Source organism: Antechinus flavipes, chromosome 4, assembly GCF_016432865.1.
Source record: "Antechinus flavipes isolate AdamAnt ecotype Samford, QLD, Australia chromosome 4, AdamAnt_v2, whole genome shotgun sequence".
Lineage (NCBI taxonomy): Eukaryota > Metazoa > Chordata > Mammalia > Dasyuromorphia > Dasyuridae > Antechinus > Antechinus flavipes.
The window spans coordinates 471,723,905-471,741,413 of NC_067401.1; the positions used below are offsets into that span (position 1 = coordinate 471,723,905).

At 49.2% G+C, this 17,509-nt stretch overlaps 1 protein-coding gene across 1 annotated transcript in view; it reads left to right on the plus strand.

Moving 5' to 3' along the window:
* Nucleotides 1-17,509, plus strand: part of USP24 (ubiquitin specific peptidase 24) — a 148,056-nt gene that overhangs the window by 87,027 nt on the left and 43,520 nt on the right. Inside the window, exons 30-39 of the mRNA XM_051999605.1 lie at nt 1,099-1,192; nt 2,160-2,315; nt 7,735-7,832; nt 9,330-9,425; nt 9,594-9,822; nt 10,632-10,791; nt 11,214-11,369; nt 11,773-11,843; nt 13,906-14,066; nt 15,199-15,260. Of these exons, the coding sequence (XP_051855565.1) occupies nt 1,099-1,192; nt 2,160-2,315; nt 7,735-7,832; nt 9,330-9,425; nt 9,594-9,822; nt 10,632-10,791; nt 11,214-11,369; nt 11,773-11,843; nt 13,906-14,066; nt 15,199-15,260 (1,283 nt within the window). The remainder of the gene's footprint in view (nt 1-1,098; nt 1,193-2,159; nt 2,316-7,734; nt 7,833-9,329; nt 9,426-9,593; nt 9,823-10,631; nt 10,792-11,213; nt 11,370-11,772; nt 11,844-13,905; nt 14,067-15,198; nt 15,261-17,509) is intronic.

Here is a 17,509-nt window from a genome sequence, read left to right on the forward strand (position 1 = left end):
AACTCAGGAACTATGTGTCAAATGAAGGACTTTGGCCACTCTTTGGTGTCAGGAAGGTCATGCACTCAGCTTCTCCTTATGTTTTTTCATGGTAATAGGATATCTACTAGTGGTGGTGGATAAAACCCATAGAGAAATGCATCTCGACAGGCTGCATGTTGACCTGGAAAACCACAAATTAACATGTCTCATATTTTAATTTTTATTAAACATTTCACAGTCACATTTTAATCTGGTTCCAGAGTTCAATGCCTCTGATGTGCACTGCTTCCTCTCCCTTGACTTTTGGGTGATGTTCCGTTGTTCATTTTTTAGAGTACCAGCTTGGAGCTCAGACATGGCTAAAGACTACCTTACACATTTACTGGTAGCTGTGATTCTGGGCACAGGATCTCTATTTTTCTCTCAGTAATCTCTTATTTTTCCCATTACATTTTAAAGAATAGTTTTAACATTCATTTTTGTAAGGTTTATGAATTCCAAATTTTTTCTCCCTCTTCCTTCACCTCCCCACTTCCCAAGACAGCAAGCAATCTAATATAAATAATGCATGTGCAATCATTTTAAGCAAATTTCCATATTAGTCATAATGTGAAAGAAAAATCAGAACAAAAGGGAAAAATAACAAGAAAGAAAAAGCAAAGCAAAAAAAAAAGATGAAAATTATATGCTTCGATCTGTATTCAGTCTCAACAGTTCTCTCTTTGGAAGCAGATGGCATTTTCCATCCCAAATCTGTTGAAGCTGTCTTGGGTCACTGTATTGCTTAGAAGAGCCAAGTTGATCACAGTTGATCACTTAATCTTGTACTTACTGTTACAGTGTTCTCTTGGTTATGCTCACTTTACTCAATATCAGTTCATATAAATTTTTCCAGGCTTTTCTGAAATCATCCTGCTCATCATTTCTTATAGAGCAATAATATCCCATTACATTTCAGTTACCATAATTTATTTGGCCATTCCCCAATTGATGGCATCCACTCAATCTCCAGTTCCTTGCTACCACATATAATTTACTTAACATTCTCAGCTTTGTGAATTACTTGGAGCATTAAACTGTAGCTGACATAACAGACTTTTATTTGTAACTTTTCAGGATAACACTACGAGTGCGAAAGCTGCTATTGTTGATACCTACTGACCCAGCTATTCAGGAAGCCCTTGATCAGCTCGACTCTTTAGGACGAAAGGTATGTTTTGGGAAGTTTGCATAGTATGTCCCATGTAGCAGAAGATATCTAATTGAGCTGCGTTAGAATATTTCATAATTTTCAAGGAACTATTAAACTACTTCTAATAGAATTATTATGGAGGGGATCATACTTAGCTCATGTAAGAGTAATTGTTTTGTTTTGTTTTTTTTTCCCTTCATAAATTACCATAACCTCAAAGAGTTATGAGAATTTTCCCGTGACATTTTCCAGAAAAGAATTTCACTTTCAACATGAGTATCTTGTGGCCACAAAGGAATTTTCAACCCAATTGTTCCCCAGACTTTAATATTTACTTATAGTTTAATATATTAAATATACGTCTTTGTGCCATCAGGAATGCTCTATATTTGGCTTAATCTTGATTTGTACTCATACAGAATGATTAAAAAGTCAATTTCTAATTTATAGTTGTTAGTTTCAGACACTGAATTTCTATTAAGTTATATCTTAGAACTCTTACTGTATTTGAGTGCATGAATTCTTCATCTCAACTAACTCATAGGATGTGGAAATTTGCTGGGATCTTCCCATGAAGCATCACTAGCCATTTCATCTCTTTCTCTCTCCCTTAGTTTGTTGAAGCATGAAATCTGTTTTATCCAACTCAGATTTCACGTAGGATGATTTATGCTTTGTCTCACATATTATTACTTGGCACAGAATACAGGTAGGACCGAGTTTTAAATATGAAGCATTACAATGAGTTCCTGTCACAATCAGATGTGAGCATTTCCAGCAAATGTTTGAATACTGTCAAGTATTCACAGTCATCAGTAGGACACATTGGAATAGAGCTAAGGCTTTCTTCCATAGGAGTTTAGCCAGATTGTCTTCTGCCTTACAGATTTTATTGGTCTTAAAAATATCTGATTTATGTTCCTTATGTTTAAAAAAGTGTAGTGAAACTCTAATTTTTCTGTTTGTAACTGTAATTTTTCCTCAGAAAACACTGCTATCTGAAACAAGTTCTCAGTCTTCAAAATCTCCATCCTTGTCTTCAAAGCAACAGCATCAGCCCAGTGCCAGCTCCATTTTGGAAAGTCTTTTTCGATCTTTTGCCCCCGGAATGTCCACTTTCAGAGTACTGTACAACCTAGAGGTAAGAAGCATCTCTTTTCTCCTGATTACACTAGCCTGAGACAGGAATCAGTTCATTGGAATCCAGGTTCCCACTATTGGAATGACTTGTCCGTAAAGTGACTCTAGAGGCTTTAGAGTAAGAGGGGAAACTTCCATTCCTTGTCACCTCCCCTGCCATTTAATCCACTGCTCCCAAGGGACTGTTGAATGACTTGGATGCACATATCTAGGAATGCTGTTGCTTCTATAAAATAGCTTTGCAGTTTGGAAATCCTCCTATAAATTGTGATTTTTGTGTTCTTCCGCTTTAGAAGCTGATTAATCTGAGCATTTAATTACTTTAGTTGTTTTCATTGCTACTTTTAAGTGTGTCCTCATGAAAAGGAGCACAAGCTGTGTGAAATGTCTGACACAAGGCCTGGGAACAAATGAGATAATCTCTGGAAAGATTTTGGACAGAAGACTAGCCTGGAGTGCTGAATCCCATCTTCTGAAAGGAGAGCTAGAGCCGCTCCCCTGGATTCTAGAGCTCACAAAAGGCACCCTCAGGGAATGGGAAGAGAAGAAGGCAGAGGGAGCTCTCCTGCTTTGTCCAGAGCAGCTTGTGCTGGATGGACCCCATTCCTTTGTGGATGAGGCTATTCAACAACAGAGTGGAGAGAGGCAATTTACTGGGATTTTGACAACGCACAATTCTTCATGCTGTTATTATGATCAAGAAGGAGCAAGGTGGGCTCAATACTGGTAAATGGTTCTGACTGCCAAGAGGCTGAGCCCAACGAGGGCCAGTCTGCAGTAGCTGGGTGTTAACTTAGAAGATTCCCAGAGGAGAGTTTCCTTCGCCCTCCGGGCCCCCTGGCCCTACTGTGACTACTTTGTATCTTGCTTCAGTGACTTGGGTCCTCAGAAAACACCAGGCTGGGAGGAGAGGTAACAGTCTTGATAACGAGCCCCAGACGGCTAAAACGGAAAGATCAATGGAAACTCTCATTCAGTGATTTTGTAGACGAGTTTTACAGACAGAACACGGGCCGGACTGTGGGGTGGCTAAGAAATCCACCCAGGCAGCGCTCCTGCCCTGTGGGCTTCCCGGAAGCAGCCAGCAAAGGAGCAGGGGTGGGTCTGGGCCCGCCATCAACGCCTGCCTTGTGTGGTGAGGTGGTCACTTCCACTGACCATGTTGCAAAGGATGAGTCCAAGGCAGCAAGCCTTTTTTAAGTATCACCTGTGTCCTGAGCACCCGAGGTGCACAGAACAGCCACCGCTCTTGGCAGGAATGGGCATGTGAACCCCTAGTTGGGGAAAGGTGCAGGGAAGCTAAGTAGAGGTGACCTCAGCGGGAAGGGGCCAGCCTTAGGGGAGATCACAAAGGAGGAAGGGAGCCAAGACAGGACAGAGAAGGGAAGTGAATGAGCTTTCGGGTAGCCCAGTGAGTGCACCGAGAGCCTATTTCATTGGATCCTCAGAACAGCCCTGCACCTTCTTTTATAAAGAAGCTAAAGCAGATCAGAGTTAAGTTATCCACCCAGGATCACACACAAACAGGAATTGAACTCAGGTTTCCTGCCTCCAGGCTGGGCCTTCTATCCACTGCTCCACCCAGCTGCTTTTCTAGGAGATGGAGCTGATGAGAGGGAGAAAATGCCAAGTGAGCAACAGCCAGAGAAAGGGCTTGAAATTTGGAGGGGAGAGCTGTGTGTCTGGAACGTGCAGAGGCCAGTGTCCCTGACAAGCTGCGTGCTGCGCAAGGGCTGATGGGGCTGGGTTAGAAAAGACTTCAGGAGCTGGCAGCAGACTCTGATCCCAGAGCTGAGGGCTGTCAGCAGAAGAGGAGTCGGAGGGGCTGCAGGTGAGGTGGATGGCTTATGGCCGCAGATCCGAAGAGCTTCTCATCAGTGGGGGCCAGATAATGAAACAGGCTGGGTTGAGATGTCTACGAGACCTCCAGTGGAATTTGTCTGTCTTCACATCCGTTGAAATTGTGAGCCTGCGGGTCATCTGAGAGCTGGATACGTAGAATCAGTTAGCTTATCATTGATGATTGAATCTGTGAGATGAGACAGAGGCAGAAGAGGGCCTAGGAAAGCCCCGAGGGACATCTGCGCTCAGAGAGCACGATCTGAAGAAGGCGGAGAAGGAGTGTCAGAGAGGAAGGCGGAGAACCAAGAGGAAGAATGTCCTGAGAGAGAGTGGTGTGAGGTGCAGAGAGGTCAAGGAGGATGGAGAAAAGACCACGGCTAAGAGGTCCCCGAAGAGAAACTTCGGAGAGATGAGTTCTGGTGGAATGAGACAGTCCCAAACCCGATTGTAAAGTTTAAGAAGAGAATGAGAAGAGAAGAGGTGCGAGCACTTATTGTAGATGGCTTTTTCCAGGCCCAGTGGGATGGATCGATGGAGTGAGGGTTTTTCCCAAATAGCTTTTAAGTAGTAGATTAGTAGCTGTTAGGTGGGGGATGATGGATGAGGGTCACTTATGCCTCGGCAAGCACAGGGGGGGCCCCTCTTTTGTTTGGGACAGGGATGAAGGAAAGTGGCATTTGAGGAGGATGTAAAGAGGGAATCAAATAGGTGAGATTTTCTGCTGAGACATTTGGGGTAAGAGGCTGCTTCTCTGCCCCTGCGCCCTTTTGGTCACTTCCGCCAGTTCTGGAGCTTAAGAATCTTCTCTGTCCCAATCATGTAACTGAGCAACCTGTGTGTCTTGCTGGCGCTCCAGGCTTGCACAACCATGGCCCATTGGATGTTTCATACTGGATGTTATTGAGAGGTTCCTGTCTAAAATCAAACCATCTTTATCCCTTTGCCAAACTTAGCATCCTTTCAGTTTCCAAAGTTCCAAGGCAGTTATCCTGGACTTCCTTCTATCTCCCTCACCCCACAGAGCCATCATTTCTTGTGTCTCTCACCTCTGGTTCCTTCTCTCCACTCTCAGGGCCCTCATCCATCACCTCTCACTTCCCTGGTTGTCCCTGCTCACATCCCTCTTTGGCTGCCGGAGTGGTCGTCGTTAAAAGCAGATCTGACCCCAGGACTCCCTCACACTGTCAGTTCTGGTGGCTTCCTATTGCTTTTAAGATCAGATAAATGCTCTTGCTCAGCCTTTAAATTAAAGCCTTTTCCACTTGATGATGTTGACAGAAATGGGCTTGTGGGCCAGCTCTGCGACTCTTGCCACCCTGTGGCACAGGCTGCTCCTGGATGCTCAGAGCTGCTTTCAGCATGAGGTCTTTGCCCTCCTAAGCTTCACTGAGAAGGTTTCTCCCCTAGCAATTTGGAACTATGCTCAAAAAGTTATCAAACTGTGCATACCCTTTGATCCAACAGTGTTTCTACTGGGCTTATACCCCAAAGAGATATTAAAGAAGGGAAAGGGACCTGTATGTGCCAAAATGTTTGTGGCAGCCCTGTTTGTAGTGTCTAGAAGCTGGAAAATGAATGGTTGTCCATCCATTGGAGAATGGTTGAATAAATTGTGGTATATGAACGTGATGGAATATTATTGTTCTGTAAGGAATGACCAGCAGGATGAATACAGAGAGGACTGGCAAGACTTACATGAACTGATGCTAAGTGAAATGAGCAGAACCAGGAGATCATTATATACCTCAACAACGATACTGTATGAGGATGTATTCTGATGGAAGTGGATCTCTTCGATAAAGAGAGCTAATTCAGTTTCAATTGATCAAAGATGGGCAGAAGCAGCTACACCGAAAGAAAGAACACTGGGAAATGCATATAAACTGCTTGCATTTTTGTTTTTCTTCCTGGATTATTTCTACCTTCTGAATCCAATTCTCCCTGTGCAACAAGAGAACTGTTCAGTTCTGCAAACATATATTGTACCTAGGATATATTGTAACCTATTCAACATGTATAGGACTGCTTGCCATCTGGGGGAGGGGGTGGAGGGAGGGAGGGGAAAAATCGGAACAGAAGTGAATGCAAGGGATAATGCTGTAAAAAATTACCCTAGCATGGGTTCTGTCAATAAAAAGTTATTTTTAAAAAAAATTTGATAACTGGGGAAAAAAAAAAAAGAAATAGAGAAGGTTTCTCCCCAGAGTGGATCCTTCAATGAGGTGATCTTTCTGGCGGAATCCTTTTCTGTGCTCGTCACGTTTCTAGGGTTCCCCCGATGGAATTTACGGTGCATACTAAAACTTGTCATCTAGAGCCTCGTAGACGTCACTCCCCCTGTACCTTGCAGTCCAAAGGCACTACCCCCTCCCCTGTTCTTCAAACAGGATGTTCTGTCTCTCTGCCTTTGTACTAGTCAGTCAATCAGTAAACATTTACCAGGCCTTGGGGTGTGGATACAAAAGAAAGACAGTCCCTGCCTTCAAAGAGCTTACAGTCAAGTACCAAGACAGCCGCACAGTGAGGGGCACTCTGGGAAAGGCGGAGGTGTGTTGTGACAGAGAAGAAACTTGTCTCCTCTGCCTCCCCTTGGAGATGCAGCTCAGCCGCCTTCGTCCAGACACTTTCTTTTTGACTTTCTCTGTATTTGATGCTGGGTTTATTTACACACATGCCTGTGGTCTCCCAGTGTCAGCCCCTTGTGCATGGAGCTTGTTCCCTAGGGAATGGCACCAGGTGTGGAGACTGAGCAGGGACTGAAGAGGTTCTTCATCACTGAGTTTTCACAAAACAAGACAACTCAGAAAAAGCATTTTAAAAAGATAAAGTAAAATCATTCATGGTTTTTTAAAATTTGGGCTCATTTAATTGGACCTCTGAGAATCCAGGGTCACCACAGCATGGCTGACCCCTTCATCCACCCTTGGAGACGAGCGCCAGGGAGGGCGCTGGTTCTTGGCAGCAGCAGGGACAAGCTTGGGCACAAGCACTGGGGTTCTGCCTGTGGCACCGAACAGAGACTGCGGCTTTCCTGTTTCCTCGTCCACCTTCTGCTAGAGCTGTTACCGTTGCCCATTTCCTGCTGGTGGCTCAGCAGGTGTTCACTGTCCCAGCGTCCCTCATTAGGAGCGTGTCTCCTCGGTCTGTGACCAGGCACCTGCGACCCTGAGAGTCAGGCTGCTCTGGGCAGGCAGTGACGTTTCCGGGGCTTTTTTGCTGATCGAGGACAAGGGCTGGGGGCTTAGCTCCGTGTTTGTTGACTGCCTAAATGCCGCACAGCGTTGTCGCTCTGGGCTCTCACTTTGTTTTGTCTGTGAGGTAGCCGCCCCCTTTCCTCCAGACCAGAAGAAGGTGTCATTGGGGGCATCAGGCTGTTGGATTGTTCTCCCTCCAGTCCAGGCCCATGTTCTCTTTGTCCCTGTCCTAGAGAGCGGGTGGCTTGGGGAGTTCGAGCCCCCGGAGGTTACTTTGCCCAGGCTGCTTCCATCCCCAGCAGGTCTGAATGGAGGGCTCTTTCGTATAGAAATGCCCTTTCTGTGAGATTGCTGGAAAGACTAATCTCCCTGTGCCCGTCCTAGGTCCTGAGCTCCAAACTCATGCCAACAGCTGATGATGAAATGGCCCGGAACTGTGCGAAATCCTTCTGTGAGAACTTCCTCAGAGCAGGCGGCTTGAGGTGGGTTTGGGCACAGCCTTCATAGAGTGGCTTCTGGAATTGGGCCCACAGCTAAGTTAGGGTTCTGGGTGAACCTGGGGGCTTTGGGACCCATCTCCTCCCCGTGGAGAATAGGCCAGTTCACAATTTCTTGGTTTCATGAACCCCCAGAAAAAAGTCACATCACCTCATGGCCAGCAAGCTGGTCCTGGACACGGCCCATTGCTGGGCATTTAGGGAGAACCTGTGCAGTCCCTATGACTGACAAACCCAGAATTACCAGAACCCACCCCAGCAATAGAGGCAGATGTGACCAGCTGGCTTTGAATGAAAATTGTCAGCTGAGTGGCTGAGCAGCTGCTCTCCCTGGGAGTGGGCTGGGGCTGGGGCTGGGGCTGGGGCAGGAGGTAGCCTGTCCCAGGGTCCGCAGACCCCAGCTAGGAGGAGGAGGAGGAGGAGAGGTGCACAGATTGGACCGCCAGCCACCACTTTGTAGCAATTTTCTGCCAAACCCTAGGAAACCAGCAGGAATGGCTGACCAACAGGTTCTGGTAGAGCCACTGGGAGGAGGGGCATTCTCTGGGCAGGGGGGCTCCCTTACCTCTTCTGGCTAAACTCCAGGTGGCCGATAGGAGTGGTGGAGCTTGCTCCCTAGAACAATCCTGGGGCTGTGGGGAGACGGGAGTCACGCTATAGATAGTGTATAACTGCATAGTCATTACATGTGTCTAGAGGGGTCCAGCCCTGGTAGTAGCCACATTTATGGGGCCCAGTGCTTCCCAGGCCTTTTGCTTTCACTACAGCCGGGAGTGGGGATAAGGAAATGCTGTTGTTCCTGCTCTCTGCTTGTTTCAGGACTTACCCAGGGTCACACAATGTCTGCGGCAGGGTCTGAGCCTGCTCTCTGTGCTACTGCCTTCTTTCTTCCTTTGGTAACTTCAAGGCACTTTCACAGTGACCAGATCTAAGGACTTAGAAATGAAGGGGACCTTATTTTTGTTCCTCTTTAATCGCATCACTTTAACAAGAGCTTCTGTGTCAGAAGTTTTCAACATGTCTTTTCAGCTTTATAACAAACTGAAGCATGTGCCTCGCATGCTTGCAAACTATACATTTTTAAATTTATTAGAAAGCTGGGTCACTTGTACTGTTGTTACTAATATATTAATTAAATAGATCATTAAATATATTAAGCAGGTCTTCAGTGTCCTGAAATACTTCCATTCTGTTAGTCCACTATCCCTCCCATTGCTTCCTCTACCTCCCTTCCTTCCTCCCCTCTTCTCTCCCTTCCTCCTCCCCCACAAGCCTAGGAATTTGTTGAGATAACTCAGAGTATTTACGGAGCAACCCAAGACCAAAGCATGATGGTGGAGACGTAGATCTGCAGGCTGCCTGCACAAATTAGTGCTTCCAAGAGGATGGTTATAGGCAGGGAATTCTCAGTCACTTAGAAGAATTACCCTGAAATGTGGACAGAAATTTAGCGATTTTCTCTCTCTCTTTTTCAAATAAAAGCTTGGTGGTCAACGTCATGCAGAGAGACTCTATACCTTCGGAAGTAGACTATGAAACAAGGCAGGGGGTTTATTCCATCTGTCTGCAGCTTGCAAGGTATGTCAGTGCACTAGCCACAGGTGACCTCCTGCCACATCCGTGCTCCCTTGCTCCCAGCTGAAACACCCCGTTAACTTCATTTTTTGAAGACTTTACTCTAAATATTCATGGCTCCTTTGTAAGCCGTTCCCCAGTAATCCTTGGTTTTCCTGCCTTTCTTGGAAGATTTTTACTTGTCGGGCAGACCATGCCCACGTTCTTGGACGAAGATCTCACCAAAGATGGCATTGAGGCGCTCGCTTCCCGTCCCTTCCGCAACATAAGCCGTCAGTCCAGCCGGCAGATGTCCCTGTGCGGGACTCCAGAGAAGGCCTCCTACAGACAGCTCTCGGTCTCTGACAGGTCCTCCATCCGGGTGGAGGAGATCATCCCTGCTGCCAGAGTCGCCATACAAGTAAGCGTGCCCGCCATTGTGCCAGGCCACTCCTCCAGCCCTTTGAGGTGGGCAGGCTCCGTTAGGACGTTCTCTCCCCTGGTTCATGACCACTCTGGCAGCCAGGCACAGCGGTTTTTACAACCCCGATTTTACAAGTGAGGCACCTGAGGTCAGGGAAGTGTGTTCTAGGACACATAACATTATTTGCATCTATTTTACATTAGAGACCACTCATTTTCCCAGCCCCTTTCTCACCACCTCCCAGACATTTGTGGGCAAGACTCTGCCTAAATGCCTGTCTCCGGGCTGTTTCGAGGCCTTCTTGCTGATTTATCCCCGCCTCACCTTCAGCCTTATCCGTTAGCCTTTGGTTGCCAAAGCTGCTCCCGACTTGTTGGTGTAAGAACGATGTGAGCAGCTTTCGATTAGGCTTGGAATTGGTTCACTGGGACCGAGTCATCAGGCGTTGTGCAGTTTGTCCCTTACCTCCCGAGAGCCTCGGCACAGCCAGGGGATGGGACTCCCCGTGCTCATTCCATGCTAGACGTGCCCAGTCTGGGGCGCTGGAAGATGAGCTGCCAAGGAGCAGGGCTCACCCACAAGCCAGTGCTGAGAGAAGCAGCCAGAGCCCCATTGGGGGGTGCAGGGCCCGGGCCTGGATCCCACTCTCACCCTTTGCTCGGGAGCTCCCTGAGGCAGAGGCCGGCCCCCCGCTGCTCTGCTGGGGCTGTGAGCCTGACCCCCCACCCCTGCCCCCCCCAAGCAGATGTAGGGAGCGCCTTCCCCTTCCTCCTCCCCCACTAACTCTTTTCTCCGTACTCCTTTAGACAATGGATGTAAATGATTTCACTTCTACTGTGGCTTGTTTCATGAGGCTGTCCTGGGCAGCGGCTGCAGGACGTCTTGACCTTGTTGGGAGCAGCCAGCCGATAAAAGAAAGCAACACTTTGTTTCCTATTGGGATTCGAAACAGACTCAGCAGCTCAGGTATTGATTTCTAGGGAGACACCCCTTCCCCCTTTCCCCTCCCCCCCCTCCCCCCAGCCCAAGGGGAGGTTGGAAGTCCTTCTGTCTGGTCAGCGCCACCACCACGCAGAGCCCGAGCATAGCAAGGCCCCCGGGCCCGAGGGCCACATCCAGAAGCAGAGCCTGGGGCCCCTGCGGCAGAGGGTTCTTTTCTGGGTGGGACCATCTGGCTTAGCGTCTTTGGAAATTAATGCTCTAAGTGGCTGTTTACCGGCTTCATTGGGTTCCCCACTTCGAGGAAACCAAGGGTATTGGTTTTGGGGTCGTAAAATGACCCTTCGTGACCAAAGCAGTCACAGTAAAAAGCCTGGAGCCTCGGGGGCTGCGGTGGGGCGTGTCCCGGGGCCGCCGTTCTCACCTCAGGCTTTGTCTGCCCGTCTCAGGAAGCAACTGCAGCTCTGGGAGCGAAGGCGAGCCGGTCGCCCTGCATGCGGGGATCTGCGTGCGGCAGCAGTCCGTGTCCACCAAAGACGCGCTCATCGCCGGCGAGGCCCTCTCGCTGCTGGTCACCTGCCTCCAGCTCCGCAGTCAGCAGCTGGGTAAGGGACCAGCTCCATACCGGTGTGGGCTTGGGCTCCTCGGCTCAAGTTCTTGGGCTGCCGGCGAGGGCTGGGCAGAGATAAGGACAGAGCAGCTGCTGCGGGTGGTGATTCCTGGCCGGCACATCTGAGCTGGGAGAGCCAGTGCTCAGAATTCCCGGCCCTTCGGCGAACACTCGCTGCGGTTGTAGCTTGTTCTTCCTCAGCAGAAAAGGAAGGAGGAGGCGTTCAGAGGCGTCCCTGGGACAGGAGGGGACGTGGGGGCGGGGAGGGGGAGGACAGAGCCTGAGTCAGGTGGAAGGCTCCAGCCGAGCGTCACTAAAAGCGCCATGTCCCAGAGGCCATGGCCCGGGACTGGCGCCTTTCTGCTTTTGCGCTGCCTAATTCTGATTCCTGTTCCCAGCGTCCTTCTATAACTTGCCGTGTGTGGCCGATTTCATCATTGACATTCTGCTGGGATCTCCGAGCGCCGAGGTGAGGATCTTCCAGTTGTTTCAATGCATCAATCGTGTTTCGTCGTGGAATCTCTCTGATGCACCCCCGGAAGTGCTCTCTGCTGTAGCCCCTCAGTCCGCTCTGGGAGCCGCGGGCTCTCGGGCATCCTGCAACCCCCACTCACTCCCTCATTAAAGCAGCAGCCCCCCAGTAATCTGGGTCCCCCGGAAAAACCCGAAGGCCGCAGGAGCCGCCGGCGGTTGTGAATTTGTGGCCTGTGGTTGTGGTCGTGACTGACCTGCTAGGTTCCTCTTCACAATTTAACAGAAAATTTCTGCCGTTTTATATTGAATTATGCCGATTTTGAGCAGAAGTTATAAGCCTTATTACAGAGAAATTACATAAAACTCCATTTCACCCAGGATTGTTCCCTAGATTGTTAGAATTTGCTGTCTCCTGGCTCCTTGCTCATTAGTTAAAACAAGTCAACACCAGGAACCAGATCAGCCCAGAACCACCCAGAGCATTCCATGGCTTAGCAAGTCTTCCAAACGTCAGGAGGTGCTGGTGAGACAAAAATCAAAAGGATGATTAGTAGCTAGGGGGCGCCAGAGGGCGCAGGGTGCCTTCTCAGGCTTCAGGGAGACCGAGTTCGCGTGCAGCCTCAGGCACATCCTATCAGAGTGACCCTGGAACCTCAGTCTGCCTCGGTTTCCTCAGCTGTGAAATGGGAAGAATAGCAGTAATGAACAAACACCTATCTCCTAGGGTTGTTGCAAGTACCAAGTGAGAGAATAATTGTAAAGCGCTTAGTGCAGTGCATATAGTGGGCATTATACAAATGTGAATTGCTGCTCTTGGTGCTGTTATTATTGTCATTATTATTTTACCCTGAGCATGGTATTGACCTTCTGTGCCTCATATCTAAGTTAGTTCTTGTGTGTGCGTGTGTGTGTGAGTGAGCGCGTGTGCAAGTGCATGTGTGTGTGTGAGTGTGTGTGTGTGCGAATGTGAGTGTGTGTGTGCGAGTGAGTGCGTGTGTGTGCATGTTTGAGTGAGTTTGTGTGCATGTGTGTGAGTGTGTGTGCGAGTGAGTGCATGTGTGCGAGTGCGTGTGTGAGCATGTGTGCAAGTGTGTGAGCGCGTGTGCAAGTGTGAGTGCGTGTGTGTGCAAGTGTGAGTGAGTGCGTGTGTGTGCGTGTGTGTGTGTGTGTATGTATAGGATAATGGAGAGGGTGCTCACCAGTTGGAAATGAGCCGAGGGAGGAAGGGAGGTGGCTCGGTCCAGTGCAGGGAGATGCTCTGTGTGAGCAGCTGGAGGAGAGTGAGGGAGGCAGGAGGCCTGCCCCTCACCCATCCCTTTGCCCCTGGCCCCCAGTTTCAGCTTAGGTTTGGAGGGAACAAACCTTCTTGGGTTTGGAGGGAATGGCCCTTATGTCCATGGAGCCATTTTTTGCTTTGATCATGACCATTTGGAAGGGCTTCCTAGAGGAAGAATCTTGCCATGGTGACTTGATCAAGTCTTAGAAATGTAGAATCACTGTCATGGGGTTCTAGAATCAGAGCAGGAGGGAACTTCAGGAGCCTCTGGTCCTCTCCCTGCATCTTGGGATGAGGAAACTGAGGGCCTGGGAGAGAGTGAGTTTTCTCATTGACACTTGTCGAGTCATTTGAAGCAAGTCCAACTCTTCATGACCCCATTTGGGGTTTTCTTGGCAGAGACACTGAAGGTTTTTGCCATTTTCTTCTCTGGCTTGTTTTACAGATGGGAAACTGAGGCACACAGGGTGAAATGACTGCCCAGGGTCACGCAGCTAGGAAGTGTCTCGGGCTGGATTTGAACTCGGGTCCTCCTGATTCTGGGTACACTAAGTCTCAGCTTCAGCCCACATTTGCATGTAGATTTATGTGAATAGTTAAGAGTAAATCATTTTTTGATATACTTCCGGGACTTGGAGTCAGGAAGCTCTAAATTAAAATCTGGTCCCAGTAATAAGCTCTCTCAGAGTTGTTACGAGGGGGAATATTTGTGAAGTGCCCTGTGAAAGGGTTGTGGTCATTCTCATCAGGCCCCCCGCCACTGATGACGCTGTTATTTCAGATCCGTCATGTGGCCTGTGATCAGCTGTACACTCTCAGCCAGACGGACACCTCAGCTCACCCGGAAGTGCAGAAGCCAAATCAGTTTCTCCTCGGGGTCATTCTTACGGCTCAGCTGCCGCTCTGGTCTCCCACAAGTATCATGAGAGGCGTCAACCAGAGGTAATGAGGATCAGGGAGCTTACAGGGGGCTTGGTCTGCCGCTGCATCCCCACACCGAACGGGGAACCTGCCCCTTGTCTGGGTTTCATTTTTCTTGTCTCCTTCGTACTCCCAAAGTCCCAGGATGTAGAGACGCAGAAAGCAGCACTGAGAGACAGGCTGGGGGTGGGCCGTATTTGGGAGGATCCTCAGAGTGTCTTACAGCAAGCCCAGGTTCCGGGCCCTGTTCAGGCCCAGTAAGTATCCTTGAGGAGTAGGGGCCTCGTCCCGTCTCGTGGCTCCGGCTGACCACTGGTCTTCTCTGGGGGTCCTGGGGGCCTCTTCTACTCAGCTTGTTCCGACTGAACTCCTCTTGCCTTCCAGACTTCCCCATGATGATCAGAGGCACCGCCCTCCTCCCAGACCCACACTCCCAAGTGCCAGATTCACTCCCCCCTTCCACCCCCCCCCATGTCTTAAGCTGCTACCAAATCCTTCTCCCTTGTGACCCGGCCCTACCCTGATGCAGGGCCCTCGTTTAAGGCCTGGGTCGCTGCAGTAGCTGCCGGCGGGTCTGCCTGCCTCAGCTCTGACTGAGTGCCTGCCATACGCAGCAAGGGACAGGCCCTGCCTCCAGGAGCTATAGTCCAGAAGTTGGGAGGGACCTTTGGGACCATTGCAGGGACGCCCTCCAGGGCTGTGGAGGTGTTTCTGGAGACCCTGTCATTCCCACCTCTCAGCAAACTCTAGTGGCTCCCACTTACCTCGGGGTGGAACATAATGGAGGGCTCAGAGAGTTGGAGATCTTGTGCCTTTGCTACTATTGGACTTCTCTTAACATCTACAAGGTGTCTTCAGCATTCTCAAAATACAGACCAAGTCTGCTCCCTTTCCTGCGATTGGGCCAAGTATAGGGTTTTTCCTCTTCCTTCTAATAATAATAATTCAGGGACCCATCATTTAGTGCAGGATTTGTGTTTGAGGAAAGGGAATCCCGGTGTGCTCCTTGGCGACCCCTGTGGTTAGAGATAGCCCCTGTCGTTCTGTGTACTCCATCAAGGTTCTCATCAGCTCATTAATCTGAAAACTGGAAGACAGAAAGATTTCCTTTAAGAGCCGGTCCTTGGGCTGACAGCGACTTCTCTCTTTCCAGGCTCTTGTCCCAGTGCATGGAGTACTTTGATCTGAGGTGTCAGTTACTCGACGACCTGACAAGTAAGTGCAGTCTGACTCTGCGAGCGTCCTGCCGGGGCAGGCCCACCTCCTCTTATGCCCACCCCCAGCCCTCCCGACGTTCTGGGCCTGCGTGGCTTGGAAATGGGCAGCGGATAATCCAGGGTCGTCACGGAAGACCTAAAGTCCCTGCCATCCCTCCTGGCCCTGGTCCTGTGGGGGACATTCTGTTTCCTTCTCATTTTCTCAGTCCTCCAAGAGATGCGGGGGAGGACATGGCAAGAAGCAGCTTCCAAAAACACTGATGGGGGACTTGTGGTCACGGCGGCAGCTACCGGCTGACATGGATTTGGGGGCTCTGGTTGGTCTCGCCATCACTCCTGGTTTTCCCTGACTTTAGTCATCTGTTACAAAGGGTTCAGTGGGATGAGACAGAGAAGAGGCCATGAGCCATAGCTGTCCGGTTAGGGCTTTGGTCACTTTGGTGAGACCAGTTTTAGTTGAACAAGAAGGTTGAAAGTCAAGCTGCGGATGATTTATTGAGTACTTGGTGATACCAAGTGTAGACAGAGAGAAGGGGAAGAGAAATCAAGAGCAATAGCAAGGCCGTCTGATGAAGGAAGGCTTTCTTTAGCATGGGAAGATGCGAGTTTGTTCGGGAACAAAGGAAGCAGATGGAGAGGGATTGGAGATTGGACAGAGTTGATTGTCGGTAGGGACAGTCTGCAGAAGTGAAGAGAGGGTGAGATGGAGGACACATAGAGGGATTGGCCCTCATCATTGGATGTAGTGGAGGAGGGGATGATCGGACATAAGAGGATCACCATAAGGAGACTGGATTTCTCAGTGAATGATCTCGGTGTTTAAAGTGAGGTCCTCAACAGAGGGAAACAGGAAAGGAGATGGAAGAGACAGGATATGAGGGAGAAATAGAGCAGAATTATCTTGCTACAGGAAGTCTCTGGTGCAAACTGGGTAACTCTTGGACCGGTCTGTGTTGTTTGTGGCTTCCACATGAGCATGAGCGAAGGAAATAGAGTGAGGGATCCAGGTGCTGGTGAGGCAGGAACCGTGTAGAATTGAACGGGTTCCCTAAGCAGTCAAGACTGGGGAGAAAGAGGAGGTTGTGGCCACAGCAGAAGGACTCAGGTGATGGAAGGAATGGAGATCGCCCGAAGGCAGACAGCAGGCACGCCTTGCAGCACAGCCAGAATTGGAGAAGAAAGCTCCGTCCTTAGCCTGGTTACAGAACCATCCCAGGTCTGTGGGCCTTAGGTAGAGGTGAGGAGGAGGCCATGGGAACAGCGCCAGGTTGAAGACTTGGGGCTTTAGTGTGTCGGGAACAAAAGCTGATGTTAGGCTGCAAAGTGAGCTCTGCAGGGAGAAGGAAAAGAATTGAGGGCTGATAGTTAAAGGCTCCCAAAATCCAGATCACATGATAAATCAGGTAGCACAGATTGCTGCAGATGGAAGGTTGTTGATACAGGACCAAACTTTTCCAGGGCAGACACAAAGAAGAGAAGGAAGATACAGAGTGTGATAGAGGTGGATGGGAAGGAGGATTCAGAGAGCTGTGATGGGGAACGGTTGTTCTTTGGCATCCTGAGGGTTGGTGGGAACCTTTCCTCCAGAAAAGTGGAGTAAGACCTGATGAGGGCCTTGAATAGCAAACCAAGGAAGTAGTGGTTTTGGATCATCATAAATAATGGGCCATAGAGGAGACATTGCCGTAGCACTATAGTCTAAAGGACTTTCCAGAGGACTTCCCTCTTTGTTTCTTAAAATCCCAACCAGGTATTGACCACATTTTGCAAAGGAGAAAAGGAAACATCAGAGGGATCTAGGGAATGAGTAGTAGAGCCTGGATGTAAGCCCAGCTTTTTCCCACTTTCACTTCATCTTCTCTCCACCATTGAAAGGTTTCGAGCAGGGTTTATGATTCAAGTCAGCTTTTGGGTATAAGGAATATTAATGTGATAGCAGTATAAAAAGGCATTGTGAATTGATCATGAACAGAATGGGGGCAGATATACCCAGTTCTTTGTGTGCCTGCTGGGAAAGTGAGGCTGCGATCTCAGAGTGGGTGGAGGAGCGAAGAAAATACAGAGAAAAGTGATGAAAATGGTACAGAGGGAGATGATGGAGGAAGGCAGGCAGAGTGAGGACACGCATGGGGAGGTGGAGTGTCACTACCAGAACTATGGATCAGAACTGGGAATCCTTGATGATATGGACCCAGTGGAGATGGGAAAGGGGTAGGGGACTGGCAGGGTTTTATAGAGTTTTGGGGG